Genomic DNA, 18,138 nt, shown 5'->3' with positions numbered 1-18,138 from the left:
CAACAACAACCCTCCTGTGAGCTAAAGAGATGAATCAGCAGCTAAGCGCTGCTCTTGCAGAAGAGCGAGTTCAGTTCCCAGGACCCATGGTGGACAGCTCCCAAACACTTCTAACTCCAGCTCCACGAAATCTAACCCAACACTTTCTTCTACACTGCGTGCTACCTGGACACAGGCACACATACCCAACACATATATTAAAGGAATAAATCTCTTTTTTATTAATTTATTTTTGTGTGTATAAGTGGTTTGTAAGCATATATGTCTATGCACCATCTGATATATGAAAATTCTATAATCTCAAGTTTGCTTATGATCATGATTATGATTATGATGCTTATAATGTCTTAAATCCTTAATTCATCCAGAAAGCCATGTTAGGTTTTAATGTATAGCACTTAAGATTTAAAGGGCTGATTTGCTTAAGCCAGTCCCTGCTCTCCACCTCTCCACCGAAGCTGGCTTTGGATGTGTTTGTGAATCAACATGCAAGGCTCAAGACATTATCCCCAGAGTTACGCCTTCACCCCCAACCATGGGCATCTCAATGCCTTTATTCTTATTGACAACTAGAGACTTCATGAGGGAATCACTTACAAGCCAGGTACAGTACCTCATGCCTTTAATCCCAGCAACTGAAAGGCAGAAGCAAGTGGACCTCTTTGAATTCTAGACTAGCCTGGTCCATACAACAGTTTCAGGCTAGCCAGGGCTACACAGTAAGACCCTGTCTCAAAAACAAAGAAACCTATCCATTATTTTCACAGCCAGCAGAAAACATCTTCAATACTCAGATTTTCACAATGTAATATCCAAAGACTATGGTCTGAACAAATGTGGGGTTATAACTATTACACTGAAGAAATCTTGTTGATGTACTGGATTTTACCATCTAGATGATCAGTTTCAAACTTCCTTAAATTCCAAAGTGGAGCTGAGAGGAAAAGCCCTACACTTCGTTGTAACTTAGTCCGGACTCTGAAACACAACTCAAGTTAGTCCTCTAACATTCCTATCTTTGAAATGACACAGCTCTTCCAGCTCTAATTTTCCACACTTGCCATAATCAAGCGAACCAACCCTAGATGCTACAAACACATACTCAGTGCTGAGAGGCCCCTATCCAGATCCTTTTAGCCTCTTCACAGGCCTGGCCTAGCCACTGAATCACTATGTCTCTGAGACTATTTGGATAGGGGATATCCCCACGGGTCCACCCCTAGCCAAGGAGTCAGTGACACCTGGTTGCTGCTGGGCAAGGAAAAGTCACTTTTCTTCAATGGAGGGACATCTGGAATATATACATCACTCCAGGGCAGACATGGCCCAGGAGCAGTTGGCCAACACAAACTGGACTTCCTAGATTTTGCTTTTGTTCTATGAGTGTTGTTGCTGTTGTTATTGTTGTTATTGAAAGGGAAGGGAAAACACGGGTTGGTAGAGAGGTGGAAAGGATCTAGGAACAGTTGGAGGAGGAGAATAAATATGACCAAAGGATATTACACGAAATTGCCAGAGAATAAATGAAAACCTTTTATAAAGGATGACGTCTAAGTTATTTAGTAACATAATTAATCCACTAGTTCTCAAGATGTTATCACAAACTTGCTGATAAAATGTTCATCCTTAATGAAAATATTTTTTAAAAATTCCAGCGTTTACTGAAATGAGCTTCTACAGCGCTTATCTAAATGTTCAGCTGATGCCCCAGGAGCTAGGCCGGGGGCCTTTCGAATACTAGGAATATACTCTCCCATTAAGATAGCTCCCCAATCCTCTTTTTAGTTTTTGAGAGGAGATCTCAGTAACTTATTCAGGCTGGCCTTGAACTTAATCTATACCCTAGGCAAGTCTTGAACTTCAGATCCTGCTGCTGCAATCTCCTGAGTAGGGACTGGACCACCAGGCTTAGCCTGACCCTGTTTCTAATAAAGAATCATTTACTAATCTACACAAACCAGGCATTGTAGTGCTCCCCTACAATCCTCTCCCTCAGGTGCTGAGGGCAAGAGGTTTAGAAGTTTGAGGCCATCCTCAGCTACGTAGTAAGTTCAAGCAAGCTACCTTAGGGTACACAAGAGCTGTCTGGGTGGGGGAGTTGAGTTATAGACATCTAAATAAATATGTGCCATACATGTACACACACACATAATGTACATAAGTATGCTATTTGTGGTAATCACTTCGCTTTCAATTTTAATAGAACGATTTAATAGAGTCTCATAAGAAAAGATTTAAGCTGGTTTGAAATTACTCGACCTGGCTACTAAAATTAGATTTCTAATGATTCTCCTGCTAATTCAACACAGGTAAGCAAAGAGCAACTGTAGAGCATTACAGCTAAACTGATGATGCTCGGGAGTTGAGAGCTCTTCCCATTTCCATCTTAATATCCATCTTAAGTTGCAAGCTGGTCTCAGACACTGCAGTGCAGCTGGGGTAGAAGAAACACTTACAGAGTAGTTGCTTTCACATGGCAACTGTAACCAAGACAAACTTTCCTGTAAGATGGAGTTCCAAGGACATTAAATCATAAGAAATTGTTTCAGCAGCTGGTTAGAGCTGAGTATACATAACACAAGACATCTGGCTGCCTGTGCATTTTCAGTTCATTTAAAAAGTATAAACACATTAAAACACTGAATGTTTGATATACTGCAACACTGTCTGCTTGCTCCCCTACACAGCTGTTCCAGTCACTGTATTCACAGCCTTTTTATTATCTAAACATACTTACTACTTCCATCTCTGTAACTTCAACATAACATGATCAATAAAGGCCCAAAGACCGTGTGCATTCGATTGTTGGTACTTGGCAATGAAAACAAATGTTATTAAAAGCCAGTTTTGTTTGCTTGTTTCAGACTGAGTCCCACTTCATAGCCTAGGTTGGTCTGGAACTCATTACGTAGCTCAGGCTGACCATAAATTCATCATCTTCTTGCCTTAGCCTCCCAAGTGCTAGGGTTATAGGCATATGTCACCAAATCTCGTTAAAATATAATTTTAAAAATTAAATCAGAAACATAAAAACATCTAGCTCAACATGATTAGGAAAGAGCAGGTACTATATGGGTTCTCTACCCTCATCTGAATATACGTAACAGAAGCCTAACCACAGTAGCTTAACCAAGACAGGAATTTGTTTGGTCATGTAAGAAGAATTATAGACACCGAGCACTCATAGCAATCTTGTAATATTCCTAACAGCCCCTGTTCCTAGGACAGTGTCTTGGCAAGTGACACTCTTATCCATAGTTTAGGGCAGTGCACAAAACAAAGGACTTGAAATGCATGTGCTCTGTGAGGTGACAAGGCCTGCTCATGTGTCACTGCAGGCCCCAAACCATGTAACAACTACAGAGTCGTGTCGTCCCCCCCCACCCCATGACGCCTCTGGGAACTGTGAGCTGGTCTTGCACTGCCACCCTAAGCAACATAAAAGGTCTATTCAAAACAAAGAAGAGAGAACTGGCAGACGTGTGAGCCGTTCTGTGTGTATCACGATACATCCTGGTGGGAAGCTATCCTGTGTCCTTCCCTAGCAGGTAAGTCTGTTTGTCTCCGCTCACCTTCCAGGCTGCAGAAGGGAACACCAAAGTATGACAAGGCGTGGTGCATCTCACTTCTCCATCTCTAATCAAACTGTGGATTCATGTACAATATCCCCAGGAGCCTAGTTGCTCCCAAATACTTGTCTTTTCTTTCCCAGCCAGGGCCAAATAGCCTGTTTCTGACCACACCTCACTGTGTTTTTATACTTTACAATGACAAACCTGAAGAAGTTCTTTATCTAAAATCTAATTCCTTTACTGGAATTCCTTTACTGGCTGGAGGTACAGGTCAGCTGGTAAAAGTGCACACTTGGCACACCTGCTTCAGTCTCCAGCACCACACAACTGGGTGTGGCGACACAGACGTGTGGTCTCAGCACTCAGAGGAAATGTTCAAAGTCAGGGCTGGAGAGTTGGCTGAGCAGTTAAGAGAATTCAGGTTTAATATGTAGCACCCACCTTGGCAGCTCACAACCTTCTAGAACTCTAGTTCTAGGAAATCCATCATCCTCTTCCAGTCTCCTCAGGCAATGCACACACATGGTACACAGACATACTTGCAGGCAACACACTCATACATATAAAATAAAAATAAATCTTTTTTTTTTTTATAAAGTTCAAGGTCATCTTCAGCTACACAGTGAGTTCAAGGGCAGCCTGAGATACACGAGACCCTATCTAATCAACAAATGTAATTCCTTTAATATGTTCTCTGGCCGGGTGGTGGTGGCGCACGCCTTTAATCCCAGCACTCGGGAGGCAGAGCCAGGCAGATCTTTGTGAGTTGGAGGCCAGCCTGTTCTACAGAGTGAGATCCAGTAAAGGTGCAAAGCTACACAGAGAAACCCTGTCTCGAAAAACCACATATATATATGTATGTTCTCTGGGACCAGAGAGATGAATCAGGTGAAGGTGCTTACCACTAGCCTGATGATCTGAGTTCATTTTCCCAGGACCACATGGTAAAAGGAGAGAACTTACTTCCATAGTTATCCTTTGACTTCCACACATGCGTTATGGTATATACATGCCCACGCACATGGATGCATGAGCATGTAAACACACATACACAATAAGTAAGTGGATACGTGTATTTTAAAACATAACAAATTATATACATTCATCCTAGCTACTCAGACAGATGAAGTTGGAGGATTGAGATTTGATACCAGCAAGACTAACACAAAAGATTTTGTCTCAGCTGTGGGGTGGGGGTGGGGGTGGGAGTGGGGGGTTGAGGGGTTGGGGAATGGGGCACACACCTTTAATCCCAGCACTTGGGAGACAGAGGCAGGTGGATCTCTGAGTTTGAGGCCAGCCTGGTCTACAGAGTGAGTTCCAGGACAGCCAGGGCTACATGGAGAAACTCTGTCTCAAAAAGCAAAAAACAAAAAAAGATTTTGTATCAAACATCAGTCAATCAATTTTGTAAATCCTCAAAAGTAGTAAAATTGCTTCTTTGGGGATGGAAGAATGTCATAGATATTATGAAGGTTCATGGCCTTCCAAGGGACCACAGTACATAAATAGGCCATCAGCATGTGAAGGAAGACAATGAGGAAAGAAATGCCTAACCAAGGATTCTGGGGGAGCATCAGTGTTGATAGGGGTGATAAACAAATAGACATTTTTATACACACAGGAACTGCACTGAGCTGCACTGACTGAAACTCAGTTCTAGTAGCATAAACAAATAAGGATCTATTTTCGTCCTATGAGAAGTCCAGGGTGAGGGAGGGGGATGGCAGCTGTTGACTTTGGTTCAGCAGCTCAATGACATCAAAGCAAACTCTCTATGAGACAACTGGTCCATGGTGCCAGGACGGGCATGCAACTCCAAAGACCTTGTCTGCAGCCCGGGATACAGGGAAAAGCTGTGGAAGGAAAACCAGACACTTCTTCACTGAGTAAGTTCTTTGTGAAGAACTTTACTCAGGGTAGAGTCTCACTGGAGGACCTTCCCAGCTACTTCTCAAGGAACACAGCTTCAAGGAACACTGGAAAGAAATCTACCCTGTCTAAACAGTCACAACACAAAACCGAGAAACCAGGGGGTCAGAGAACGCTCTGCAGTCAGTTCACTTTCTCTACCCCACAGACTGGATTCTGCTCGCTTCTCTTAGACTGCTTCCAGCGACCCTGGAGGTCTCTTCTTACTGAGTTAATGGAATTCTGGGCCAGCCAAGTGCTAACAGTGCTGAAGGACTTCCTCATCCTCCTTTAACATGAAATTCGTGTTTGATGGTGGGGGTTTGAATGAGAATTCGCCCCCTCCCCTCTGAGTGCTTGGTCCCCAGTGGCTGGAACTGTTTGGGAAGGGTCAGGAGGTGTGGCCTTGTTGGAAGAGGTGTGTTGCTGGGAGGGAGCTTTGAGCTTTCAAAAGCCCACACCATTCCCAGTTAGTTCTCTCTCGACCTTGTAGCTGTTGTCTTAAGATGTGAGCTCCCAGCTCCTGCTCCAGCACTATGCCTGTCTGCTCCCACGCTCCCTGCCAGGATGGATAAGAGCACTACTAACCTCTGGAACCGTGGCCCCAAAATTAAATGCTTTTCTTCTAATACAGCGCTTTGCCGATGGCATTTTATCATAGTAATAGAAAAGTAAGCAAGACAGGTGGACACAGTCTACGTATTTTTTTTTTTTTTTTTGAGCTGAGGATCGAACCCAGGCCCTTGCACTTGCTAGGCAAGTGCTCTACCACTGAGCTAAATCCCCAACCCCCACAGTCTACATATTACCAGGGAAAAGAGATAAAAGAATTACATGGGTGTATAATCCTTATACACAATACAAAAACTCACAGGCTCTTCAACATGAAGCTTGGGAAAAGTTAATAGATCCTGGATTAGGATCCTCAGCACCCACATCAAATCCTAGTGTGATGGCACAAGCCTTCAACCCCAGTGCTGGTACAGATCCCTGGGGCTTGCTGGCCAGTCTGTATAGGTATGACAAAGAAATTCAGGTTCCTTAAAAGACTCTGTCTCAGAAAACAAGGGGAGCCAGGCAGAGTGGTGCACACCTCTAATCCCAGTACTCAGGAGGCAGAGGCAAGCAGATCTCTGTGAGTTTGAGGCCAGGCTGGTCTACAGAGGGAGCTCTAGGCTAACCAGAGTTACATGGTGAGACCCTGTCTCAAGAAAGAAAAGAGAAAAGAAGGAGGGGAGAGTGACTGAGGCAGTCACCCAACATTGACTAGTGGCCTCTGCATATGCTTCTTTCTTTCTTTCTTTCTCTCTCTCTCTCTCTCTCTCTCTCTCTCTCTCTCTCTCTCTCTCTCTCTCTTTCTTTCTCCCTCCCTCCCTCCCTCCCCTCCTCCCCCCCCCTCTCTCTCCACCACAATCAATTATCATTTTCAGTACACCATGAAGACAAAGCCTGGCTTAGGCAGAACTTACAAGAGTGGAGTATCAGTGATTAACTGCACCAAGCTGCAGAGCAATTCTTCCAGAAGATCTTCAGAGTTAGAACCTAGGAAGACACACAAAACTTCGTTCTGACAAGGTAGACAACAGATTGCAATTAGTTAGATGGAAAGTTTGCATTTCCAATAAGAAAAACAAAACAAAACAAAACAAAACAAAACTATTACATATACCCGAACACTATTTTGACCTCTAAATAAATTCCAGATCATGAGCAAGTCAGGACCTAATTCAACCTTAATAACACCACATATAAGGGTTTTCCCCTTCGTATTATTGTGTGTGGGCATGCCACAGCACCTGTGTGGATGTCAGAGGACCACTCTGGCATTGGTTTTGTCTTTGCACCTTTAGGAGAGTTTCAGGCTCGTCAGCCGTGCATGGTGGCGCCAAGCAGTCTTTCTTGCTCAACTGTCTCACTGGCCCTATTTTTGTTTTCTTTAAGGTTGGGGGTCTTGTTATGTAAGCCTCAACTGGCCAGACCTTTGCCTCAGCCTACCCCAAATTCTGAGATTACAAGTATGTACTGCCACCCCTCGTAGCCTGAATATACCTTAAGGCTCCTACTGGCCAGTAACTTTCAAATTTCCTATATGTCACACTGTTTCCTTTGATGAACTTTTATATTTAAGTCAAATATACAAAATAACCTTTTAAAAAAAGATGCTTAAGCTGACTGACTTGAAGCAAAGATATTTAGACCTGTACCCTCACCCCACCATATTCATATGACCTTGCCCTTGACCTTGATGGACCTCGAGGCACCTTTTCTGAGCCTCTGGTGGTCCCCACTGACAGAATGAACCCACCACCTCCTTACAAATGAGAGCCAAAGAGGAGATGGCTTTCCCGAGCAGAGGACCAGTTACGTGTCAGGGACAGGATGCAAACTGTCATCCCAACACAAGTATTACTGTCCCACACTCAGAGCCAGGGACGCCCAAATTGCTTAAGCCGGATGATATCCTGGGACTTGTGGTTGTGGACACTAGTGACACCTGCTCCGTCATGAAGTGGTTCCTCGGCTCCTGTAGTCATGTTATGAATCCTAAGTCCATAGTTTGCCTTCCAGCCTCTCACTGACCATCTTGTTTTCTACCAAACTAGACCTCATCCAAGCACACACCAGGCTGGTCTCTGATCAGTTCCCAAATCAGACAAGACCTGGAGCAATCAGAGAGACATGGCCGCAGACTCTGACCAACTGTCTAGTGGGTGTGCGTCCACTGAGATGAGTGACCAGCAGCTCAAACTCAACCTGTTCAAAATGAGCTCAATATTTCTAGCACTTCACTTGTTTCTCTTTTTCGTTTCACATGCATGGGTGTTTTGCCTGGTGCATACACGAGCCCAGGAAAGGGAGTTGGATACCCCTGAAACTGGAGTATGGTTGTGAACTCCCCTGGGGGTGCTGGGAATCAAACCCAGGTCCTCTGGAAGAGCAGCCAGTGCTCTTGACCACTGAGTCGCCGTCTCTCTCACCCCATTTGGTTCTTTGCTATTTTCAACCCTGACTGCATCAGTAGCCCAATGCTAAAACACAGACTTACCTCCGTAAGCAACTGTCAGAGTCCTCCTGCCACACAGTCCACCTCTCAATACAGTCCTTTGTGTTTGTTCAGTCAGGATCTCACTATGGAGCATGGGATGACCTTGGACTGGAGTTCCACCCACCTCAGCCTGGCATTGCAGGTGCACACCACCATACCCAGCTACCTGCCTCTGCCTTGAGACCCAGAAGCTTTTTCTGCCATGTTTTTGTTCCTTATTTCATCAACTCAGCTCAGTTATGCAACTTTGCCACATTCAAACTCCCTCTCAGACATCCTCGAAGCCCTCTGGTGCAGCATTTACCCTCCAATTTCTGCCCTAACTCCAGGGAGCTATTAGAGGTAGCTAGCTGAACTCCTTCCTTGCACTTTTTTGGTGTAGGTCATTTTTATTACTTTAAGCTAATGATTATGTATCAAAAATTGGAGGTCCTCACTGATCACTAGAAGCAAAGCAACAATGAAAACAAAACAAAACACATATGGACCATTCAATAAAAGGAATGGCTGGAGGCTGGAGAGACACTCGGCAGTTACAAGCTATGGATGCTCTTGCAGAGGACTCGGGTCCAGCATCACAAGGATATTCACAGCTGTTTAATTCCAGTTCCAGGGAATCCATCACCCTCTCTGACCTCTGCAAACTCCAAGTGTGCACATGGTACACATATATATATACAGCAGACAGAACACTCACATACATGAAATAAAAATAAATCTTTATAAAGGAAAATAAAATGAATGGTAAGAGAAAATTCATTGTTGTGGTTTTCTCAGTATTCAGAAGGTCAGTGCCAGTTTCTCAGTGCTGCCCAAAGTACAACACGCTAAAGACAAATACTAAAACCTTAATCAAGAATAGAGGCATACTTCAAAAACAGTTTACAGTGCCTGAAAGCTAGAACAAGCTCATTTCTTCAATACAGAATACACACAGCAGGGCATGGTGGTACACAGCTATAAGCCTAGCACACGGAAGGCTGAGTTCAAGGCCAGCCTGGACTACAGAATAAGTTCCAATGAAGCATATGGCAAGACCCCAACTCAACACAAAAAACAACATACCACTAGATTTATTATACATCTATATTCAGAAAATCTTGGTAGAATCTATGCTGTTACCTAAACTTCTTTCTAATTAGCATTCTAAATGCTATTATGAATTAATCACAAAAGGAAAGACAAATAAACTCACCATTCCTTCCTAAAAATAAAACGAGTCTACATGTTGGCGCACTGCAATATTTATGCACTGTGTTCTATGCTGTTCCAGCTACATCAGGGCTTCTGGCTGTCTGCAATACTGTGTTCAAACAGAAACATGTCTGAACTATGTACCAGGTGAGCTTACAGTAAGGTGGGAATGACCGTGTTCCCGTGACTACAAAAGGACTCCCAAGACAGCGCCTGCTACACAGGCCAAACAACTCAGGAGCCCACAGCTCCTCCTTGATTTTTTCTGCAAAGGCCAATTTAAGCTGGTATGTTTTCAGGTTTCCTGAGAAGGTGCCTTGTTCATGATTTGCATTGCTGAAACATAATGAAATGACACCATTAAATTTTACATGAAAACTCTTAGAACCGTCTTTGCTGTACAATCCCAGGTCTACCAACGCCAGTCTCACTCAGGGACTAGATGAAGCAGAGAAAAGTGAGCCGGGAAACCCTGCTGCCAGAGCAGCCAGAGCACCGCAGCTCGGGGCAAAACCAAAGCCAGTTCCACAGGAGAAAGGTGTCCCTCCAGGGAGGTTAGCAGGTCAAAACACCATGGGCTTCAAGGAGAGTGCCTAAGAGTTCGAAACACTTCGAGGCAGAGAATGGAAAGGGGATGGTTGTGTTAGAGGGAATGGTTAGGGATCTGAAGTCCATTTCTACAACATTCCCTATCTCACATTGTATTTCCCTTTGTTTACACTGCTCTCTTACATCTTCTCCACCACTTGGGCTCCATTCACCTGCCAGTGAGGCAAAGGCTGACCACAGGCTGTACACAGGTAGAGTCAGCCCAGGGCAGGTGGGCCGTCTCCCTCCAGAGGGCTCCCAGATGCTTCATGGAGGACAGTGTATGTAATTCTTTTCTGTTTTGGTTCATTTGGTTCATGACAACGTCCACTAATCCCTTGCGGTCAGTTAAATCCCAACACCAGCATTCCTATCAGCCAAGACAGGGCACCTCACTCCCGTGCTTACAGCCTTTGCCCTTAGCAGGCTCCCAGGAGGCTCCAGGGAGGCCTTGCCAGGTGCGGTGCATAGAATATAAACTCACAATATTAAGACGGAAGGGGGTGGCCTCAGGACTGAGGCTGGAGAAGAACCTCTGCCTCTGACCACTTTCCAAACAGCCCTGGGGCATGCCTCTGAGACGCCTGTCACTTCCAGGCCCCAAGCCTTCCGAAAGTTCTGGAACAAGAGGCTTTCTTCTGGTGCTCTCCAAACACAAAGCATTCAGCATTGAACTCTCACTGACTAGCTAAGCTTTTTATCACTTGACTCTCTATTGTCTGAAATGTCACCACGATGCTCTCTCCTAGTAAGTGATGTATCTCTGTCCCCAACCCTAGAGCTGTGCCTCTACACCACCAAACTATACCCACTCTAGTCAGCTCTGAGTAACAGCATAGATTCTACCAAGATTTTCTGAATACAGATGTATAATAAATCTAGTGGTGTGTTGTTTTTTGTGTTGAGTTGGGGTCTTGCCATATGCTTCATTGGAACTTATTCTGTAGTCCAGGCTGGCCTTGAACTCAGCCTTCCGTGTGCTGACTAGAGTTTTGAGAGAAAGCAAAGATGAACACACATGTAACCTGCATTGCCTGAGAAAACCCTAATAAAATCGTAAGTAAAGGAAAATAAGCATTTTCAAATACATTCATGTTGATCTATTTCATGCTTTTCTATGATCTGATCTAGCCTAGGCTGAAACCACCTCTTCCTCTCCCTCAGCACCCACACAGCGTCCACTGCTGGCCCTGGGTGGCTCTAGTTTCATCCCTGCACTCCCTCTCCATGTCCCTCCTTCCCTAGACTCTCCTCTCAGCCTCTCCTCTCAGCCTCTCCTCTCGGCCTCCCTCCTTACACTGTCCTATCTCCAGCCTCCAAAGGCTTTCCCCTCCTCTAGAAAACAAGGAAGTGTAAACAATCAAACAGACAAACAAGCCCACACACTTGTAAGGAAACTAACTGCTGCCCACGTGCACTACAGCTATGACAAGGGGTCCTCTGCACAACTGTGGCCTAAAATCACAGTTTCTCTGTACTTCTGGAAGTACAGAGATCTCTAGGACCCTAACATAGTCTAACAGCAACCACAAGCAAAAAAATGACTTGAATCTAGATCAAAATCCTGTGTAGCAAGCACTGTAGGGCGGCATCCATGGAGCCAGCTATGGGGGACTATGGGCTATGGGCTAGCAGTGGGAAGGAAGGAACCTGAACCTGAACCTAAGACCCCACCCCAGGCCAAGAACCCTGACAGAAGCCAAAGCCTTACAGCATCCAAGCCCTGGATCTCCTTGAAGCCTATGCAGTTCCCCAGAAGAGGCCTCTTAAGATACATCAGCACTGGCACATACTGAAGCAAGCAACCCAGAGCTTACAGATCCAAGCAACCGCCTTAAGAGTTCTAAAGATTTCAAGTACTTGATATATGGGACATAAAATGCGAGACAAATATTAGAATTAACTTGATAAGAATGGTGTATAATACCAGAAGGGAGGAAAGCTCAGGCTGAAGGAAAGAAAAATCGGAATAATTTTGCAATGCTTCATGATTTTTGCCTAGGGCTTCCATTAATTCTGAAAGGCATGAACGTAGAGCTAGTCTCATATCATGATTTAAATTTGCTCTAACAGTCTGCTACCACATCAGACACAGCCCATGGGAAAATGCTCAAATACAAAGTCCTCACAAAATATTTTAATCCGAGAGCTACCAACACCCACGCTGCTCTCTTAAAGACTGTTTTGCTGCAACACCAACACTACCCAAGTTGCAATGGCAGGAAACCCCACACTGGACTAAAGGGATAATGCTTCACAGTGGAACAAGCCCCGAAACCTAAGACGCCTCAGCTGACTGCTGGTCCTCTGCATATGTGAAACTCTTCAGACCTGTGCTGCTGTACATTATCTGTTCCCAAGCAGGCCTCAGACACACATGCTCAAATAGCAGCTGAGACAGGGATGTTCTCGGCTACTGCATGATGAGAGTCCTTTTGTTCCCCACTTACTAATACTTGTGAAATGTGTGGTTGTAAAATTACAATTGTAAAGCTAATAAAGAATCATAAGAGGACTTAAGTTAGTAATCAGAAGTAGAAACCTAAAACCAAAACCACGTAAGACTAGACTAATACAAAAATATAATAGAAGCCCCAACAGCAAGTCTTTAACCCTAACAAGACAATTCACTGAAAGTACGCTGGTGGAGCAGTGGCCCATGACAGAGTATCACTGAGAAGCAATGCAAACATCTGAAATGGCTGCACACAGTAGTGCATGTCTTTAATTCCAGCACTCGGGAGGCAGAGGCAGGAGGAGCTCTGTGAGTTCAAGGTCAGCCTGGTACACAAAGTGAGTGCCAGGACAGCCAGGATCTCAAAGAGAGACATCATCATCATCATCATCACAGACTAACTCCATCATCATCATCATTGACTAACTCTGTAAGAGAGAAGGTGCAAGTATAGACCTATAATTCCAGCACTGTAGAGATGGAGGCAGGAGAAAGGAGCTAGACTGGGGTACATGGTGATGGCAAGACTTCTAACACGTCTATGTGGAGGGGAGCCTACCATCTATGAGCACACCAACTTTACTCATGATTAGAGCACTCATGTAGTCTTTGAGTTCGACAACTATCTTGATGTGCTGACAATATAATTAGAAAAAACGTTTTGTTTTGATTTTTTCAGAGCTGAGGACTGACTAGGCAAGTGCTCTACCACTGAGCTAAATCTCTTAAGTCCGGAAAAAAAATGTTATTTTTATACTGTCTCTAGATTAAACATCCCGGATGTACAAAACAAAAACAAAAACAAAACAACAACAACAACAAAAAAAAACATGTTTCTCAAGCTTTGCTAAGAGTGGTCAATGGAGGGGCAGAGGATACCAAGTAACAACTTTAGCTCTAAAATCAATAAACTGTATCTGTCAAGTGTGTCAGTGCCCTCTCCAGTAAGTATTAACAAATAAGATGACACTGTTAAAAGAGACAATATGCACAGCTTTTAGGACAAAACACAGAACAAGTTTGGCGTTTACACTGAGTGTGATCATGGTCTTGGCCTGTGAGGATAAGCATTCATTCCATTCTCATGTTAGAACTCCACAGAAAGGTATTTTCTTAAGACTGATAGTTTTGATTCTGTATGTGTGTCTGTGTTTATGTACAAAAGTGCAGGTGCCTGTGGAGTCCAGAAGAGGGCTTTGGATTCCTGGAGCAAGAGTTACAAGGCAGTCCTGAGTCACTGAATGAAGGAATTAGGAACTGAACTTAGGTCCTCTGCTGCAGAGTATTAACTACGTGAAAGTATGTTATATTTGTTTCTGCTGCCTTTATTAACCTTGTAAAGATGTGTTACATTTGTTTGTGCTACATTTGTTTAACTATGTAAAGATGTGTTACATTTGTTTGTGCTACATTTGTTTAACTATGTAAAGATGTGCTACATTTGTTTGTGCTACATTTAACTATGTAAAGATGTGTTACATTTGTTTGTGCTACATTTGTTTAACTATGTAAAGATGTGCTACATTTGTTTGTGCTACATTTGTTTAACTATGTAAAGATATGTTGCATTTGTTTGTGCTACATTTGTTTAACTATGTAACAATGTGCTGCATTTGTTTGTGCTACATTTGTTTAACTATGTAAAGATGTGCTGCATTTGTTTCACCTTGCCTGGCCAAGGCATCAGACCTGATTGGTCTAATAAACTGAATGGCCAATAGACAGGAAAGGGATAGATGGGGCTGGCAGGCAGAGAGAAGTAGGAGGAGAAATCTAGGCTCAAGAGAAGAAGAGAGAAAAGAATGAAGAGAAAGAGAGAGACATTCCCAGGGCCAGAAGACAGACAGACAGACATGAGAAGCAGTGAGAGTAAGACATACGGAAGGAAAGAAAGGTAAAAAGCCCTGAGGCAAAACACTGATGAAGAGAAACAGGTCAAGTTATAAAGGCTAGTGGGACAAGCATAAGATGAGGCCGAGCATTCAAAAGTAACAAGCAGTCTCCCTGTCATGATTTGGGAGCTGGTTGGTGGCCCCAAAGAAAAAGCCTGGTGCAGTCCTCTTCAAGAGCAGTACCTACTCTTAACCACTGAGCTATGTCTGCAGCCCCCACTGGAGTGGTGGGGGGGGGGGGCGCCGTTTTCATACCCAGTAGAACTATGTGTGAGCATTATGGATCTCAAAACAAAGATTAGCATAAAAACACTGAAGTACGAAATCCTGAATAAAAGCCCTACTCATATCTCAGTACATATTAAAGAAATACAGGGGCTGGAGAGATGGGTCAGTGGTTGAGAGCACTGACTGCTCTTCCAGAGGACCCTGGTTCAATTCCCAGCACCCACATGGCAGTTCACAACTGTCTGTAACCCCAGTTCTAGGGGATCTGACATCCTCACACAGACATACATGCCAGTAAAACACCAATGAACATAAAATAAAAACAGAAATTAAAAAAAGAAATACAGAAATATAGCACGTTTGTAAGATTGGAGACTGTTAATCAGGAGGGAGGGGAAAGGAGGTCTAGCTCTCGATGCAGCACCATCCCTGGCTTCCTGCCACCATGCCTTCCTGTACGGGATGGTACTCTTCAAGTGTCAGCCAAGGCAGCCCTTCCTTCCTCACACTGCTTTGTCAGGTGTTTGGTGACAGTAACAAGACAAGGAACCAATGAAGAGAATCGGCGTGACAACTGGGACCACTGCTGTGACAAGCTCAACCACGTGGTCGTGGCCTTTTGGAACTGGTCTTCAGGGGGGCACTCTGGGCCCCAAAAGCCCTTGATTACTGTAGACAGGGGTTATTCTTTGGGGACTGACAAGGCAGATGTAGACCCTGGATGCAGCTCACGAGGCTTCAGACGGGAGCAAAGACTGTTTCAGGAAGTGGGCTACAGGACACTCAAGTCATAGTCTAGCAAAGAATCTGGCTTCACTTTGCCTCTGTCCTATGAACTTGATTGGGGGTGAATCCAAAGTTATGGGGGGCTGGTGAGATGGAGCTGCAGGTAAGGGCACTGGGGCCAAGCACGATGACTCACGCTCAATACCCTGGGACCTATATGGTGGCAGAAGGAAAAACATTCCAGCAAATTGTTCTCTGACCTTCACGTGCATGCCATGGCACACTGGAAAACCCAGACACGTACACAAATAAGTAAATAAGCCAGGTGTGGTGGTGCATGCCTTTTATCTCAGCACTTGGAAGGCAGAGGCAGGTGAATCTCTAATGATTCCTTTATAAGCCCTAGATGCTAGCCATAGAGACACACAGTTTGGTGTTGGCCTTGCTTGGTTTTGGTCTAACTTTGGTCCGATCTGTGCTTGCTATGCGGCAGTTCCTCACTGTTCGAAAGGGAATGTTTACTTTACAATTCAATATGTATTGGAATTAAGTAACTTGCTTTGATACATAGGAGCTTATAGTCCAGGTATCCCCTTGAATCTCAAAAGAAAGGGAGTTTTAGGCAGTGTTGAAACTACTAAAGACAACGGAAACCTTTGAGATGGGCTGAATGCATTCTGCATTATGAAATGGAGTCTATGGCGATAAGGGGTGAGGTTGTGGCAAAAGAAGCGTTGCGTTTGAGGGCAGGCAAGGTTGTTTCACAGCTAAAGGCGCTTGCCACAAAAACCTGACAACCTGAGTCAGATCACCAGATCCCACAGGGGAAGGAAAAAAACTGACCCCCAAAAGTTGTCATCTGACCTCCACCTGCATGCCATGGCATGGCATGTACACACACATACACACACAGTGACAGGGGCTGGAGAGATGTCTCAGTGGTTAAGAGCACTGGTTGCCCTTACAGAGGACCTGGATGTGCACGGTGGCTCACAACCATCTGTAACTCCAGTTCCAGGGGACTCAACGCCTTCTGATCTTCCAGGCACGTGGTGCACGTACATTCACAGTGGCAAAACACATACACATAAAACAAGGAAGGCTAAGATTATAATAATGCATGTTAAGTGGTATGCTCAAGCTGACAAGGAGTGGATTTGTGATAGGAAATCCTGATTGGACTTGACAGGAATCACCCAGCGGACAAACTCCCGGCACATCTGTGAGAGTTTCCAGATTAGGTTTGGTAAGTGGGTGGCACCATTCCACGGGCTGAGGCACCAGATCAAATGAAAAGGCAAAAGGCAGTTGAGCACCTTACTGCTTCCTTATTGCACATGCAATGTGACAGCTGCCTCAGGCTCCTGCCACCACAACTTTCCCCAGGATGCAATGTCCTCTCAAACTGGCAAAATAAAGGCTTCCTTCCCATTCAGTCAGGTGTTTAAAGTAACAAAAAAAAAGTCAGATGAGGGAGATCTTATTCCTGTCGGCCTTTTTAAGAAAGAAAAATAGGAGTTACTAGAGGGAAAACCGAATTTTCTAAGTTAATACATTTTGAATACTGGGTGTGTCTCATGTGTATGTGTATGTGTACACATGTGCCACAGTGCACATGGGGAGGTCAGAAGACAGCCTGGTGTGAGAGGCTCTTTCCTTCCACCTTTCCATGGGTTCCAAGACTGAACTCAGGGTGTCAGGCTTGCACTCTTGGGAGGCATGCCTTTACCCACTAAGCCATCTTACTGGCCCCAAATTCTACTTTGAATCGGAAAATCTGCAGTTTATCTTTTACTTACTGTAACTGCCGGGAGACTTTTCTTCATACATAAAATGAAGCTGTAGCTCCTCCTCAGACATCTCACAGATGAACACTTTCAGCAAGCAGCAAATAATAAACAAAGCATTATGCGTCTGCCAAATGAAGATGTGGCTGGAGAGAAAGAGGAGAATCACCTGAGACTCAGTATTTAATCACAAACAAGGTCAGTTGGTTTCTAGTGCATGATGTCTTCGTAGTTTATGGATGGTTTGGCACGGCCTACTTAAAATATTAAGATAATGTCTGTATCTTTCAAAAGTTTAGAGTTGTACTGAGCCAGTGGCAACAACTGTATTTTCCCTCAGATCCCATTCTGTACATAGTGAAATCTGCTTACTTAAAACAGTTCCAGACACTTGTATAACTGCTTTGTCCTTAACTTTGTAACTGTCCCACATGAAAGCAACTGAGACAAAAGAGAGCGAAAACCATGGTGGCATAAAGAGAATACTCACAAATACACAATGTAACCAAAAGGAGACATCAGTGGCAACACAGCACAGTGCTGTTATTTGCATTAATAACAGGAAAATTTAACTGGATTTGACATATTTGTTTATAATCAGGGCAATGAATAATCTTAAAAATACTATCCTTCGGGGCTGGAGAGAGGGCTCAGAGGTTAAGAGCACTGACTGCTCCTCCGAGAGGTCCTGAGTTCAATTCCCAGCAACCACATGGTGGTAATGAGATCTGGCTCCCTC

General features: G+C 44.2%; 1 protein-coding gene across 1 annotated transcript in view; it reads right to left on the bottom strand.

Moving 5' to 3' along the window:
• Window positions 1-18,138, bottom strand: part of Dym (dymeclin) — a 277,340-nt gene that overhangs the window by 214,281 nt on the left and 44,921 nt on the right. Inside the window, exons 5-6 of the mRNA XM_036205223.1 lie at window positions 17,412-17,545; window positions 6,953-7,025 (exon numbers count right to left, since the gene is read on the bottom strand). Of these exons, the coding sequence (XP_036061116.1) occupies window positions 6,953-7,025; window positions 17,412-17,545 (207 nt within the window). The remainder of the gene's footprint in view (window positions 1-6,952; window positions 7,026-17,411; window positions 17,546-18,138) is intronic.

This window comes from Onychomys torridus, chromosome 13 (assembly GCF_903995425.1).
Source record: "Onychomys torridus chromosome 13, mOncTor1.1, whole genome shotgun sequence".
In the NCBI taxonomy this organism is placed as follows: domain Eukaryota; kingdom Metazoa; phylum Chordata; class Mammalia; order Rodentia; family Cricetidae; genus Onychomys; species Onychomys torridus.
This window is presented reverse-complemented; position numbering and strand designations above follow the sequence as displayed.